Source organism: Ixodes scapularis, unplaced genomic scaffold (assembly GCF_016920785.2).
Source record: "Ixodes scapularis isolate PalLabHiFi unplaced genomic scaffold, ASM1692078v2 PGA_scaffold6__148_contigs__length_123643588, whole genome shotgun sequence".
NCBI classification, from domain to species: Eukaryota; Metazoa; Arthropoda; class Arachnida; order Ixodida; family Ixodidae; genus Ixodes; species Ixodes scapularis.
Genome location: NW_024609881.1, coordinates 29854723 through 29870910, shown reverse-complemented (window position 1 = coordinate 29870910; position 16188 = coordinate 29854723). Strand labels below are relative to the sequence as shown.

The 16188-nt window shown below is 47.0% G+C and overlaps 1 protein-coding gene across 1 annotated transcript; it reads right to left on the bottom strand.

Moving 5' to 3' along the window:
• Positions 1 to 4732: 4732 nt before the first annotated feature.
• On the bottom strand, positions 4733 to 15727 carry LOC8033354 (gastrula zinc finger protein XlCGF17.1-like; the record flags this gene model as incomplete). Its single annotated transcript, XM_040207367.3, has 3 exons — positions 4733 to 6409; positions 10299 to 10423; positions 15528 to 15727. Coding segments are annotated over 3 exons (963 nt in total), but the record flags the coding sequence as incomplete, so codon positions are not given.
• Positions 15728 to 16188: the final 461 nt, after the last annotated feature.

The window sequence follows — 16188 nt, the reverse complement described above, 5'->3', positions numbered from 1 at the left end:
AAAACTGTCGACACAAAACTCTGGCTGCCGCCGCCGCTCAAAGATGGCGGTAGCTGTCCAGAGTGTTGTGTTGGCCGGTTGTCCACTTGCCGCCATCGCTCATAGATGGCGCAACCTTTCCAGCCTTTCCACTCTGGCTTGCCGACTTGCAGCCGGCCATTACTTCATTCCCACCATATTATAGCTTCGTTGGTGTTTCTTCTTCACCAAAGGGAAAAGGCTAAAAGTTTTTTAATCTACAACAAAGGCGAGCTGGATATCCCTTTGTATTGCCTGCATGTAACAAATGTAAGTGCATACACTACCTAACACTGAGAAATTTGGCACGCTTTTTTTGTGCCTCCATACCGTGCAAATGTGTCTTCGTATGGTTGGTCTCGCCTTGCATACGACTCCCGCCCTATTTGTTTTTAGCTGTGTTTCTCGAGTTCCTTGTTTAGTTCCAATTTCTTTTTTGGTTTGTGTACAACGAGCGGATGAACTACAAAACAATCGGGACATTAAATAAAAGGTTGCGAATGCAAACATTGCTTTCTTGATGTTTCTTGATTGGTGCAAACAAACAAAAGTTCTAGTGCAGTTGTACGAGATGCGCACGTATTTCAATCAACTGTATATTTTATGACACAAAATTCCGCTCCTTTGCCTACATAAAATAAATGAAATAAATCATAAAAAGCAACGGGCAATGGGCACAGCCAAGCAAAGATTATGTGAGGCCCGATAGAATGCGGTGCGCAAGATCGCCTACATCTGTGGCAAGGGATGTGGTGACGTCAGAACGCACATTCGTCCCTTCAGTCTTTTTTAAAAAGCCATTTTCCCAAAGTACGATACTCACAAAATTTGGTGTACCACTTGGCTAACCCCAATCTTTTAAGAAGACTGTGAAAGTTTGCAAAGTTTTGAAACATCGAACGTATTGTATAAGCAATTCAATGATTTTTCGAACTTCAGAATTTTTGCCGCTGAGAAATTCAAACGTTTTCAAACTTTCAATTTTTCACGCTATTAAGTTCGAAATTTTTGACCTTATCGTGCTAAGAAATTCAATGATTTTCAAACTTTTGAACCTCTTAATTTCAGAAGCTTAATGAACTTCGAACTCCTGAACAAAAGTTAGACGACGTTTAAACCAAGCTCACCCCCATGAGTTCAAGCGGTTCAAGGCAACAAATATAAATAAAACAAAATGTGTGAAGTGTTAAAATTGCACTAAAGTCTTACTTAGTTGATCGTGCCACAAACAAATCACTTGTAAAGCGCTGAATGATCACTTTGGCGTAACCTAAACCTTGCGCCTTTTTTTTTTTTTCTGGCTTCCGAGAGCCTCTCTTGCGTACAACTCCCCGGGGTAACCTGTGAGCCAACAGATACCTGATGTGTAGGCTTGAAATTCAACCGAGGCACTTCGCTGGGATCGTCCTTCATATCATTAGTTGTTTTTAAACACAAGTCTCCCCATTTCCTGAAGTAAAAAAAAGGCGCACACGTAGCGCGACGCCGATACACTACAGCGAATCCCAAATCGGCCCTTACTTCATTAATGTTCGTATAACTGGCTGCATTTTAGAGCAGCCAATATTTCCATTTGTCGAAGTTCCAGGCAGCGGCGGTATGGTTAGGCTGATAACAACACGTCGTGACCTTTCCATTCCACGGGTCATCCCGCCGAAAACAAACGCCCAGAGCAACTAAACATATTTGGGAAGCCTGGTTGCCTGTATGTGCATGCGCTGTCCTGTATATTTAGTTGTCCTACGGCAGCACTGCATCTAGGCGATGTTTCAACCGATTGCTACTAGTTCGCAAATAAGTAGAAAGTACTTTCACCTGACCGCCTCGGGGCTTTTCTATGAACCAGTCAACCAGTTCAACGCTTGTTTCACAAGTTATGAAAAATAATGAGCAATACAGGTAGTACCGTCAGTACCCCAGTAAAGAAGGAGTATATTCACGGCATAAAACAAATAGGCATGTTTTCAGTAAAATTTGTAGCACATTTTGCATTTTTTTCTTTTTTAGAAGAATTCATGAAAAATTAGTGTAAAATTGCAGAATTTGATCTCCGTTCGTGAAATGAAAAAAACTTCAAACTTACAATCAAAACTTCCAAACTTTGCGAACTTGTGCCTCGAAAAATCTGTCCAAAAATCGAAATCTTTGAACTTTAACTTTCAGAAACCTTGACATATTCAAACTATTTGAATGCGAACCTCAGCGGGGTTCTAAAAGGCGAACCTTTTGAATTTGAACCTTAACGAGGTTCCAAATTCGTGAACCTTTCGAACTCACAAACTTCGGGAAGTTTGCGGCATCCCTACTCGGAACAGCTTTTTAAAATTAGCAGTCCACCAACAACCAACACCGAGGAAGATCGACCTGTAGTAGTACTGAGCATAATTTCCGAGCCTAGTGCCCTCCCGTATCAGCCGCTGCTCCTAGGCAACACCGTCCAGAAGACGAGGTCGTAGTGCTGACATTTTTGCGTCACCAACGAAGGCCAACGTCAGACACAGACTGGAGACGACTGCCGCATCAGCGCTTGGCTCCGTGTTGAGTTTGAGCCGAACGTTGACGCAATTGTTGGGTCCAATCTGGGACCAGCGTTGGCCTTCGCTGATGACGACATCTCTATTGGCACTGCGGCTTTGTTATCTAGGAGCCATTGCCCAAGAACACCGGTGCAACGCGGTGAAGCTCGATGCGCGTGCAATAGTGAGAGGCGACTTTTAGCTTCGACATTGTCGACATCGCCCGGAAACTCAGACGAAGACAGGACCAGCGCGGTTGACGAGCAATCTCTACACTTTTTTTCGACCAAAGTCATAGTGCAGCCGACGCTAGAGAAGCCAATGGGACCATTAAAACAGCACAAAAAACCCGACATAGCATTCGTCACTTTTCTGCATGTGTTCTTTCATTGGCAAAACCAATCAAGCACAGCAAATGCCCCATAACTTGTGCTTCTAGAGTCTCTATGTTCGCGAATATCTATTTTCAAGCCTTCAACTCTGCCCCGATCTAAGATGATACAAGCTATACCGTGAGTCGAGACACTGTGAAACAGATATTTGTACCACTTTCCTTTCCTTTTACTTCTCCGAATATTAGGGTCACCAATAACAAAATATTTTGATCTGCTATAAGGTCAGTGTCGGTGTGGCGAAATCGTCAGCAAACATGGCACTCTGGCGAAGGATGTAGACTTTTGTTCTTGGTGCAACTTGGTGCAGAACTACCATCACTGAGTACACATGTTGCTTTAGGAGGTTCAGACGAGTTTTCTATTACTATGTCTCTATCAGGCTCAGCGGACATCAGATGAGGAGACAATCGTTATGGTAAGTTGGATAATTGTTAAAAATATGTTAACTTTTTTTTGCAAGGATTTGCAGGAAAATAACGTCTTCTTTTAAATATAATTCAATCAATTTTTTTTTCTCGCTCAATTTTAAAATTGCATTTCAAAAGAACGCTACAAGCACTACCCACCATGACAAGACCGAAACCACCTTGTCACTCTTCCAAGTGTCCTTGTCGACAGGGCTTGCAGCGCTCTTTTTGCATGCAAGTTTTAAATCGGGCAGAGAAGCCCTAAAATTGGTTGATTAGAAGAGCCATTTTCTTTTTTTAAATCTTTAAATTCGTCTAGACTTCAAAAGGAATTGCATTCAATACTGCAACTGTGACATGAGACCTCGAACTAATAATTAAAGTCAACAGATCTTAGCTCATTAGTCAACTTACCTTGACGGTTATCCCCTGATCTACTGTAGCTGAACCTGATCAAGAGATAGTGCAGCTGGCACTCGTCACAGGCACCCCTCTGCGTTTTTTAAAAGAAAAGAAAATTCTGCTTGATTTACAATTAGTTGCCTTATTCATGCACGCATGGACGAACCACCATTGAAAACGAAGCAATGGCTAAATACAATTTATTTACGAACTCTCCAGTGACACACTTTCTTCCAGGAACTTTTTGGCGTCATGAGCACATACGTCCCCCCCTCACATGCCGGTAACCTTCGTTCCCTTTCAGTCGCTAAAATCCAATCCAACATAAAGCTAGTCCTTTCCCTAAGGACGTCACAAAATTTTCTTAAACCTGGAGGTTTGACTGGTTCGGCAAATCTTAGAACCCGTGGCAATGTTAGAAAAAGTGGAAAGTTTGAACAGTGTTGGCTGACGTTTACACAAAAATTAAATTTTTGAGAAGAAAATAATCCATGCAGTACAATGCAATCCACTTACAACAAGAAGGAGAAAACCCGAAATTTCGATCATTATAACCGATTATTGTTGTATCTGGACTAGAATCTGATTGTTTCTAGATTAGAAACTCTAGAAAGTGATTGTTATAAGCAAATACATTGCTATGTGTGATATCGTTACAAGTGGATCACATTGTAGTTGTAAATTTGACACAATATGAAGGGAAACAAAGTTTTACACAAACAAAGCCCGTCACCTGCCGGGGAAGCGGGCACAATATGTATCATGCCTATTGTGTCACATTAATGATAATGTGAAGCAATAATCCTGATAAATATTGTGTCCCCTCGTTCCCTAGACAGCATAGTCAAACCAGTCTAACTTTACCTTAAAAGTAGGGATATGCAAATATTAAAGTTTCGGAATCGAATCAAATACTGATTTACTGAATAATTCAATCACACTTTGTAATTTCTAGCATTTGATATTTAAAATAACTTGACACATTGAATTTATTGCTTGGGAAAATCCAGGTTTATTAAAAAAAATGCTGTCCATACGACGACATAGCTCGCACAGGTCTCTGCTGTATCAAATTCAAGCCTGCATCGAGAGGCCTTAAAGTAGTTTGTATCCCGTAGTCCTAGGGAGGAAACCACGAAACACCGTAAGCCACCCACATTGTTTTTAAATTCAAATATCTCACATCACATGCTGCCATCTCCTGTGCACTACAAACACATTCTTTCTTTACAGGCGCCCAAAAAAGTAGTCGCGTAAGACAACTGCTTCCTCCGACGTGGCTTCCTGTTAGGTATGCATAAGCAGGGAGGGGTTCTAATATGACAATTACCAAATCCAAAAATCTACATTTTAATCAGTCTCGTCCTCTGATGTCGCTTTCCGCAGCATTGAGCAAGGTGGAGCGGCTAAACAACGCAAGACGCCGCCCGACTGCGACAAATAAGCTGTATCCGTCCATTCATCCCACACGCTGTGTATCCACCCACACATGGGTGGCCACATTACTTAGCTGCATCTCAAACTTTCCAGTGCCACAGAGTAGTCCTTAATGCCTTTTTCAATTGTGCTATCCAAGGGCAGTCTTCTTTTCGTGTATTCTGCTGTAAAATAAACATGTAGCTGGATTTTTCCTTAGTCTATGTTTTCTTTTTACTTTTCGTGCGCTCTTATACTCTATTGCAGGTTAAGGGAAGCAGAACAGGCCCCTCCTGCCAAGCCCTTCTCCCTTTCCACTTAGCTGAGCGAAAGCCAGAGAGGGGGGATTCCTCCTAGCTTCGTCTCGCCCCCCTCGGGTGTTTTCTCTGCTAAGTGGAAAGGACGAAGGGCTTTGTGAAAGAAGCCTGTCCTGCTTTTCTTACCTGCACCAGGGTACAGCAAATGTTTTAGTATTCAATATTTGAGTCGACATACAAAATTTTGGATGCTACTCATTTTGGGCCGAAATTTCATTATTTGCGCACTTCTACTTAAAGTTTTTCAAAGGTCAAGCTTAACGAAACTGGAGCCTCGGGGTGTTTGTAACGTCCCTACTTTCAATCTCCGCCGGCGTGCTTCCTAGCCAGGTGGGCCCTAAGCTCGCATGGGGACACAAACCCCTTGCCGCAGTGCTCGCATGCGTGGGGGTACTCCTTGGAGTGCACTGCGATCACGTGCTTCCTCACGCTGCCCGAGTCGCCGCCCCTGTACCCGCACAGGTGGCACGCGTGCACTCTAGTGCCAGAGTGCGTCCGCACGTGGCGGACGAGGACGCTCTTCTGGGTGAACCCCTTACCGCACTCGGAGCACACATGCGGACGTTCGCCCGTGTGCGTCCTCTCGTGACGCCGCAGGTCTGCGAGGTGCGCCAGCCGCTGGCCGCAGGTGGTGCACTCGTGCGGGCGCTCGCCCGAGTGCACTCGGCGGTGCCTGGCCAGGTGGCCCTGCTGGGCAAAGGCCTTGCCGCACGCGGAGCAGACGAAGGGCGTCTCGCCCGTGTGGGTCCTTTCGTGTGCCACCACGCTGTCCACGCGGTCGCTGGAGTAGGGGCAGTGGCGGCACTGGTGCCGCCCCTCCGCCTTGTGGTGCACTGTCTTGTGGTGCTTGTCCAGGTAGTCGCGAGACGAGAACAGGCTGTCGCACTCACTGCACGCGAAGGCCCCCGCTGCCTTGGCACATGGCGTCTCTCTCCGTTCTGCGTGCCAAAGGGAAAAAGGATAGGCGGGGAGGTTCGAGGACCTTACTAGGTGGGCGACACGGTTGTTATTCGGGATACTAAAACCCAATGAGACACTGTCCTGCCTTTCAGCTTTTATTGTGGTGGGGAGGATGTCAAGAATAATATATTACTCAGCTTCACTCGAAGTCTGGCCGCAGTCCGACGCTACATTCACAATGAGCCAGTTAAGCGGCGCTCGTCGTCTTGGTGTGTCTGCCATCGCCGGCCAAACCAATCGCATGGCTATGGCCTGCTTCAGACGGGGCAACTTTTCCAGCAATTCTGAGGGTGTTTCCTAGTTTTCCCTAGATAGACACAAATTGCTGAGATCGGGTTTGGCTCGAAGCGGCCGAGCAACTCGAACAACTTGAAGACGTTTGAAGCGTCAGCAGTCAATTAAGGATGCAATATTTTCACGCGACATCCCTGTGGTGGTGATGATGACAGGTAAAGACTTGGTTCTAGTTTAAATTTGTTTTTGGAAATACAGTATAGATCACTTGCAACGTAACCGCTTATAGTGCAGGACCGGATATAACGCGGCTTTTTTAAACCACCGGTTCGCCTCCCATAGAACTCCATGTAATTACATACCGCTTAAAATGCAGGCGCGCGAAGGGAAATACTGGTAATAGTGCGGTTTTCGGAACGGCCCGGCGACTGCACAGACTGACCGACGCAGAGAGCACGCTTCCCTGTGCGACACTATATAACGGTGCGAGCCGCAAGCGGCACTCGCGGGGCAAGGAGCTTGCTCGAAGAAGCGGGGAGAAGAGAGAGGCTTCAGTTGCCATAGCGACGGAGGGACGCATGCACATGTCGTTCACGTGCATGCGTCCCTCTGCTGCGTTGGAAAACAACCGCAACGACAGACCAATCGCAAGTCGAGAAGTGTTCGCGCACATTGCATGCCGGTCGCGGGCCGGCCGGCCGGCTGCTTCTATCCGCAAACATGGCGTCGGTTTTGATCGTCGACGTAGACGGTGTAGAAGTTCATCGTTCCGCGTAAAAGCGCTATCCTTGACAGTGAATTTTCGTTGTGTGTCGCTATGATAACCCAGCACATACTAGAAGGGAAGATCCACCTACTCGTGCGGCGATGTTGTGGTGGCACTCTCAAGACGGCAGAAACACCCGTGTCGTCGTGTTTGTTTACTTCGACAACAGCGGTGCTTTCTAAGCATTTGTGTTTTCGAACATCGCCCGGATTTTTTATTTGGAGCATTTCATGCCTGTGCTCAAGTTGAAGGAATTACTGGTGCATACCGTATAAAGGATGTGAATTTTCACGCGTTTTCATGAAAGTGATTAGGGTTAGCAATCCTGAACGCTCGCAACGTCCGTCCACAACCCGCGACGCCGTTAAAAGGCTGCGCCAGGCAAAAGTCGCTCATTTCTTTTAAAATCTGTGACACACTTGAGAGAGGTGTACTAGTCTGGTGAAATAAAAACTTTCCTCAAACTAAAGCTTTATTTTTCATCTAACATAAAATAAATTCTTTTACAAAGGTAAGTTGTCTGATGGCATGCATTTTGGCCTGAAAAATTGATGTTTTGGTTATAGCGCGGTACCGCTTATAGCGCGGATTTTCGCGACTCCCGCAACATACGTTATATGCGGTCTACACCGTAAACCTTTTCAGAAAGATGAGTTGGTATTCTCGCCATTCAGATATAAAAGCATGTTTAAGCCGTGCGTCTAAATAGTGCACGAAAAATCAAATTTCATAATGATGATGGCAAGTTGTAGCAATTCGGCTGCTGCGTGTGAACGCGGGCGGGCCGTGTTGCTGGAGATGCGACGTCAAGTGGCTGGGCGAAACTGCCCCGTCTGAAGCGGGCCTAAGGATGAAGCTCGAGCCAGTTGGTGCAACATGATTCAAAGGTTTAGAAGAGCGCAAAAGGGACGGGAAGTAGAAGGACACAGTGCTGTTTCTGCGTCCGACTTATCGTCTGTTGCGCTCTTTTAAACCAACCACGCACAGAAAGAGGTGCAGGATGACAACAGCTTTACTGTGCGGGATTGGTTTAGCAGGTGTTGGCAGACGTCCAAAGAGGATGAGCGCCGTGACATTCTGCTTTTGGCGATGCTTGATTGGCCTCACTGGATCGAAGCGTTAGCAGCAGCCGGACTTAGAGTGAAACGGAGCATAAATGTTGGTTCGCACGTTTGGGTTCGACTAGGACCAACTGCGCCACAACCTGTTTTTAAGCCCCTTGTGACTGCTTAGGACCGGCTGTGCGGCAGAGCACCCGGTTGTAAACAGTTACAAGGCTTAAAACGAGCCTTCAAGCCTCTCCAGTTGCGAGTGTGTGAAGCAGCCTTAATGCTCAGCTGAGACCGCACATTTGTGACACCAACTACCCTAGTGAAAAAAAAAAAAGAAACATTACAAAAACATATTTTGTTCTCGAGGCCTCAATATTTTGCATATTTTTGCAAGGATTGGCCAGTCAACTTGGAGTTATCAAAAAACATGTACAGCATCTGTCTCGCAAACAATGAACGGGGTCCACTTGGTCAACGACTGCAAAGAGCTGCCCTAAAGGATGCCGGCCAGCGACTACACGTCCTGTCGCCAGCTGCCAATCTCTAAGATGACATTCAACATGCCCGGAAAATAATAAATGCCATAGTCACTAAGAGAGTGAGAATGGCGTGGTGCATCCTCCATACGCCTGGCCTCCAGCACACCTTCCGCCGTGCTTTGGCTGCCCATGGACGCTCGAGAGAAAGCGTCCTCGAAGGCAGGAAGCTGGAACTGGAGGCACAGAAACTTAGAACTTTCAGAATATAAAATAATTCACGCAGCTCCTCCCTGCCATTCTCACCCTGTCAGTGACCATAATAATTAAATCTGAAATCCTTCAGCCACGGGTGGTGAGCAAAAGGTGAACAGATTTTGCCCGATTAGGCCAGACCACCCTCGACATTGCACAGTAGCTAAAAAAAAAATACCAAGGAATCAAAACAATCAATAAAGCATATTATCGCACGGTCACGAAAAAAGTTTTGCATGTGAAAAACAAATTCAGAATCGCATCACTAACGAAGTCTGGCCAGAGGTAGTACAGCAGTTCACGAGGAAAGCTTAGAATAAAAAAAGCCAAGGAGGTATGCGGTAACAAGAGATTATAATACCACTCAACAGAAACTTTCATAACAACCAACATGATCAAAAACAACAATGGCTGTCACCCACTTCACCAAGTAAGACTAAAGCGTATTAAGATTACGCTGGACCAGATGTTTTTTTTTTCTTGCATCCCAGTTCTTATTAAATTGATTGTGCATGGATGCGCCATTAGACCTTCCGCAAAATGAAGGCTGGTTCGCACGTTTGCTTTTGCCAACTGCATTGCAAACTTGCTTTTCAACTGCTTACGACGAGAACACATTGGCGTCGTCCATCGGGAAGTTTTGGAACACTTGCAACATGCATATATCTTTTTATGCAGTAATACCTTTTCACCATGGGCTTGAAATAATATTGACAATGTTTTAAGTGATCGTTTCTCATACATAGTGCATAGATGTCGCAAATACCAAAACAGCTTCCGTCCAATTGTACCGACCGGAAGTGTTCCAGGGCCACCCACAAGGTGACATAAGTGTCTTCCACCGTCGTAAGCAGTTACAAGTGGTTGCAATGAAAGTCGAGCACACTCAAACACAAATGTGCGAGTCAGCCTTTACTTGAGCACCAAGGAGCGTGCTGAGCATGGCCGCACACACTGCATGTGCTGGCAGCTGCCAGCACGTGCTAGTTACGCTCCCAGCATCCTCCACGGTGCTCAAGTACCTCGGCAAAAGCTCCATTATGGGAACCGCCACCCCGCTTTAGTCTTTCTATGTGTCTGGTACTCTGTGGGTTGCAGGAATTCTCGTGCAAGTGCTTCCTTCGGGTCGTCGATGCACCGTTCGTCGTCGTTTCGTAAGAGCCGAGCCTTTCCTGCTCGACCGTCCGTCTGAAGGGTCCCTCAAAGGTTCTGCAACGAGGAAGAGACACAGCTGTTATACAGTTCCATCGCTCCTAGGGTCGTATGACCCAGCTTGAACAAGCTGGTGGCAAGACAATGCCTGTACTCAATCTCTATACTTGTATATAACTTTACGGGGCTATTCGGAAGTGAAGAGCGCCCTAGCTTCGACTGCAGGGCCCAGAAAGTTGTTCGCGGGTATTAGTGAGATCGAGCTACGGAGGGCGCTCTTTGCAGCTTGTTTTCCCAGGAGCCCGGTGTCTACCCACCACAAGGCCTGCAGACAACTATTTGCGTCATCTTCCTCGATAGAGCGCGGGGCGCAGTGTAACGGAAAGAGTTCACAACAGATGGAGCGATGTTGGCAGGACGCGACGGGTCGGATCCCTATCCCGAAAGGGGCCCTCTAATAACATTTGAGCTTCTGCCCTATTTGTTATTACCTCATTAGTGGTTCGGGCTACTCGAGGTACAAGCAGTAGCCACAAAATATTATCGCATCATATTTTAATTTGATCGGGCAAAAACAGCACAACGTTTGTTGGCAGCATAGTCTGTTGCAAAAGTGCCATGTGGTGACGTCGCTAGCAGCCATATTGTGAATGTCAGTGTCGACGAGAGACATCTGAATTTTTTTACGCAGGCTAAATATTGTGTATCACTCTGTAAACCATAACTATATTTTCAAAAAATAATTTTTTTTTTGTTGAGCGAGAAAGATGGAAAATTGAAAAAAAAATGCTTCAAATGTGCAGGAACCAGGGAGAAAATAACACATGACAAGCCCACCTCCCAGCAGCGGAACTAGTCAGCGCGCAAGAACACTAGCGCTGCCGCACTAACCCTCACCGAGGTCCGGCGGGTGTCCACTTGTGAATTGGGATATCGGGCTAGTCAAAGCGTGCGCGAGACTCATTTCTGCGATTTGAATCCTCCGCAAGGCATCATGCGCTGTTCAGTTTTGTGTTCCCATGTTTTTCTGTTTGCAAGCAAGTCTGTGCGCTCGATCGGGCGAGTCTGTACACGGACGGCTCTATGCGCTACCCCGAGAAGCTTCGCAAGTTGAACGAGCCGACGCGCTTTCACGGGCTGCCAGCCAAAGCTTGAAGGTCGATGACGAATCGAAGGTAAAGTTAATTGTAATTCAGGACGACCTCGCATACGAGCTAGGTATGATCATGCGCTAGTCGTATCGCACCAGCAGCCATTCCTGTTCGCAACGGCAAATGCATAGTGTAGAAGTGGTGTGCTATGAAAATGAAGTTGAAGCCCGAAACATTTATTCAGAGTGCACTACTATTTCGAATGCGTAAACAAAATAATTAAGGGATCGTCCACCCCCTTCAATGTAATACGCAAATGAATGCTGCTGCGAAACGCAAGTGCATCAAATTTGTCAAGGCCGGCCAGTGAATGCTTGGACGGACGCGACATTGTGACCTTTCTTGCTTTTTACCCGTGGATATTAGTGCATGTTCGGTAGAAAATAAATGCCTATTTGCACTCATTATCTCCAGCATTCACGTTTCTTTTTTTTTTAACCTATCGCAGTGCGACTTCCTGCTTCGAATCGCTGCTTTGGTCACACCACCACTATGCTGGGCTCTATGGTGGGGCGCAGTGAAGTAGACTACAAACATCGCACTACACCTGCGCACGTTGGGTTCGCCTACGCCAAAGTATAAAGAGCCGAGGTCTACAACAATGCAAGTGGCTTCAGCGATAAACGACAATGTGTGCACATCCTCCTCAGGGCAGCTACGAGCCAAACTCGCAGCCAATTGGCCAGCCGCTTCGCTCAAGCCCTCCAATCATTGAATTTTTACCACCGTGTCAAGGAGCAAAATGTTTTGCTTCTTATTGTAACTTTAATTTGCTTATAACTCCCAAAAGAACTCAAATTTCTGGAAAACCATTTTTCTTTTATGCTTCTCCGTTCAATGAGGTCTGTTTCGGCACAAATTTCAAACTAGTTCCAAGATCGTTGGAGGGCCCCTTGAAAGCAGTTGCGAGCAGGGGCGGATTTAGAGAGGGGGTCCGGATGTCCTGACCCCCCTCTTGATTTCTGCATGTGTAAAATTTAGGGCGTGAAACAAGGGAGAGGGGGAGGGGGTTCCTAAACATATGGTACGCTGACCAACAGCTGACCTTCCCCTCAGGAAATTCCTGCATCCGCCACTGGTTGCGAGAGGATGCAAGCATGACCGACTTCGACCGTTGTGCCGAGTAGGTGCTGGACGCGTGCACGGTGCAATGCTGTATTGTTTGCGCAGGCTAGAGTGGCTACAAAATTGCACCTCCTCCTCCGACGGGAGGACACGAGCGCTGGTTGAACCCCGACACACCGTTTGGCGACGTCAGCAGAGCGCTCAGTCATTCTGGCTGTACCCATGGGCATAGTTCTAGAGTTAACTGCTTGGGGTGCAGTTGCTGGATCTCTTCTCTGATAGGCCCCAATCCTGTCATTGCTGTCCTGCGATAAACTCAATGCTTTGTAATCCACTCGACCACGGTGTTGAGAGGTATGTCATTGGGGTCATCGTGGGATCATCCCACCAGTTTTGCACTTAGCGGACAAGGCCATAGCCGAACCACGATCTGTTCTCATGCGTCGTACGGTCACAGTTTTGTGTTGAAACATCCTTTCATCAAATCATGCCTGTGCTAAGCTCTCTCTTGCACTCGACACCATCGCTCAATGCCTTGCGCCTAGCTAGAAACACTTTTTAAAGTCGGTGCACACCTAGATCTCTAAGCGTCGCGACCATGGTCACGCCTTCAGTGAACTGACCCCTAGCATCTTCATTTGCACCAAAATCAGTACGGTGCACATTAGTGGAGCACGAAGCTACTGCGGGTGGCACTCACTTGGTCGAACAACGTTTTAGCGAATGTCAACTTTTTATTTTGCATCGAAAGACACTTTAGCAAATGGTCAGCCGCCGCGAAGCGGCATTTATGGGAGGGTAAGGTGGTTTAACATTTTTGTAATGAGCCACCGCAAACTGTTGCTGCAAAGGCAGTGTTAACACGCACCCTAGTGATTCGTCAACTGGCTCAAATGACCGCTGTTTGCTAAAATGGCATTCGCTCATGCGATATGGACCCAATCACTGCAACATTGAAGACAAACTGCACTGCACCTTTAAAGTGAATAGATGAACGCATCCGGCCGAAACCTCTAAATTGGGCAGCGGCTTGCGCCACCTAGCATCGCTTGTGCCTTAAAGAAGCCCTACGAGTTTGTTTACTAATTTTTAATTTTCACCGAACCTGAGCACATTGAACATAGTAACTTAAAAAAAATCTTCTTTTTTCGAATTTCCATTTATTTTAAAAGTTATAGGCAAATTAAAATTACAAGAACAAGCAAAAAATAACCTCCTTCACGACGTCCTTGGTTGCTTGAGTGGCTGTGAACTAGAGGAGGGGTAGCGAGCTGAGCAAGCGCTCACAGCTGCCGCACTCAGTGTCGACGGTGCGAGAGAGCGCCGCTAAAGCATGCTCTGGATAGGCTGTATGCAGCGGGCAGCCAGAGCGTCTCTTATTGCATTTGCTGCACGATTAAGCACTAATTCGGCATGACACTTCATTGGCCACAAATGACAGCAAACAAAAGGGAAAGATCAGTTCAGAATGGGAGCCGCTTCGCACTGCCATACCACAAAACGGCCAAACCGCACGACAAAGCTACTCGCCGAAGGCCTTAAGAACGCTTGGAGCCGGTCAGATCCTCTAATCCATACGAGCACAGCGCCACAGCGTACATCCGGGACCTTTCCGTGTCGGCGCTTGATCCCACTACTCTTTTCTAGTATGCACCGCCTTTTCCACCGCTTGGTGGCGGGTATGTTGACGGGTCATTTCTTGTTTCTGTACTTTATAAATTGTATTTGTTTCTTTTTTGATTTGAAATACTGAAAAACTACTTTAATAAAAAACGGAAACGGTTCGCACCACTTATATTTTGTATTTCGACCAAAAAAAAGCTTTTAGCAGCTCTGACCAGTAGTAAGCCCAGGACCAAAGACGTCACATATCGCGCGCTTTCAGTACCGCGGGTCGCCCCCGTCAGTGAAGGAGGTTCCTGCGTCGTCTGGTTAAAATATGACGCACTGATATTTAGTTACTCTCTCCATGCCCGCTGGCTTGCCCGAACTCCAAGAGACGTGGAACCGCAAAAAAAAAGGTAGACGCTTAAATATGATTGCAGGACACCTTCAAAAGTAAATGAATGAATGCACACGGCCGAACCCTTTCAAATGCGCGGCGGCTTGCGCCACCTAGCGTCACCACTGTCGTTGCACACACTTTGCACAGTTCATGCCAGCTGTTCCCTGTAGGTCTGGCAGGTCCTTGTGCCTTCTTTCTGGATAGGATGAACACTAAAATGTCACAGTAACTGCAAGAAAAAAAAAAAAGAAGAAAATTGAGATAGTTGATGAATTGTTTTCTTTTTTTTTTATAAAAAAATACACAGATGTAGTACGTCACTTTTTCCAGCAGCTATAATTTTGTTTGACACGCCGTGCGACTTCTTGATAATCAATGATGTTATAGCCAGTGGCAGGATGGGAATGGGAGAGTGCCTCCTTCGAACACCCGGCCTCCAAGCACACACTCGCTGCCCTCCTTCGTGCGTGCTTTGGCATAGCCTCCTTTATACTCACAAAGCCTGGCAGTTCGACGACAGAGCCATTGAGTGCCTGGTCGCAGATTTGGAGCGCGAGGATCTGGTAGCACTGGTAGCACAGAGCATCAAAGAGCCATTTCTCTAGGAACCTGGACGTCAGCGCACAGCTTTTGCAGCGGCGATGACCCGAAACGCACTTGTTCGCTCGGGAGAAGTGTGTTTCGGCAGCTCGCCGCAGCGGGGCGCAAGTCACGTGGCTCTCCTTTCACCCGTTGTCGTCCGCTCCACCTTTTCCATTTCGGCAGCCGCTTCTCGTGGCGATCTTCCAGGCTTTGTCAGTATAGAGGAGGTTATGGCTTTGACTACGCGCTTCGGGCACACGACACAGAAATGTCATCGAAGGCAGGAAGCTCGCGCTGGAGGCGGGCAACCGAAACTCCTTCCTGCCTTTCTCAATCTGTCAGGGACCACGCAAGTTACCGTTCGCGGTAGGTCGACCCAACTTCAGGTTGCCCGTCCAGTCTCTTGCCTTTTCGCCGTCTCCTCCACCCTCGAACTTCGAGACGACTTTGCTGGAGTCCGGCATCGCTTAAAACGTTGGCACCGTTGGCACAGTGTCCGAACCCGCTGCTTGGTTCGTTGTCTTGGAGCGGAGTAGTCACAAGATAATTCGTGGGTTGTTTCCACGAGCATTAGATAGATGCTCTCATCTCTCATCGACACTACGTCCTCCCCGTCGCAACCTACGGTCGATTTCTCGCGGTTCTTTCGCTCATTTCACAGAGTTAAAACATCGCACCGTTTCTACTCGTTCCGACAGAAGCGGGAATCATCTTTTCGCTCGAACTCGCGCAAACCAGAAATAAAACACTCCAACGTGCTCACACGCCTGGTAGACCTGCATAATCCTGCCGTGCACTACTTTCATGCAGCTACTGGGGCGGCGCTAATGGTCAGTCAACAAAAGCCCCTAGTTGAGTCCTGTACGCTCACAAGCGATTCCTTGCACCGCTTGCACCTTGCACCGACGACACCGACCACACCCCCAGCATCTACCAGCGTGTTTTTTATAAGAGCACTGCGAGGCTGCAGCACTATGAACACTACGCTAGCCTTTACGACATCAAACAAACAAAACAGG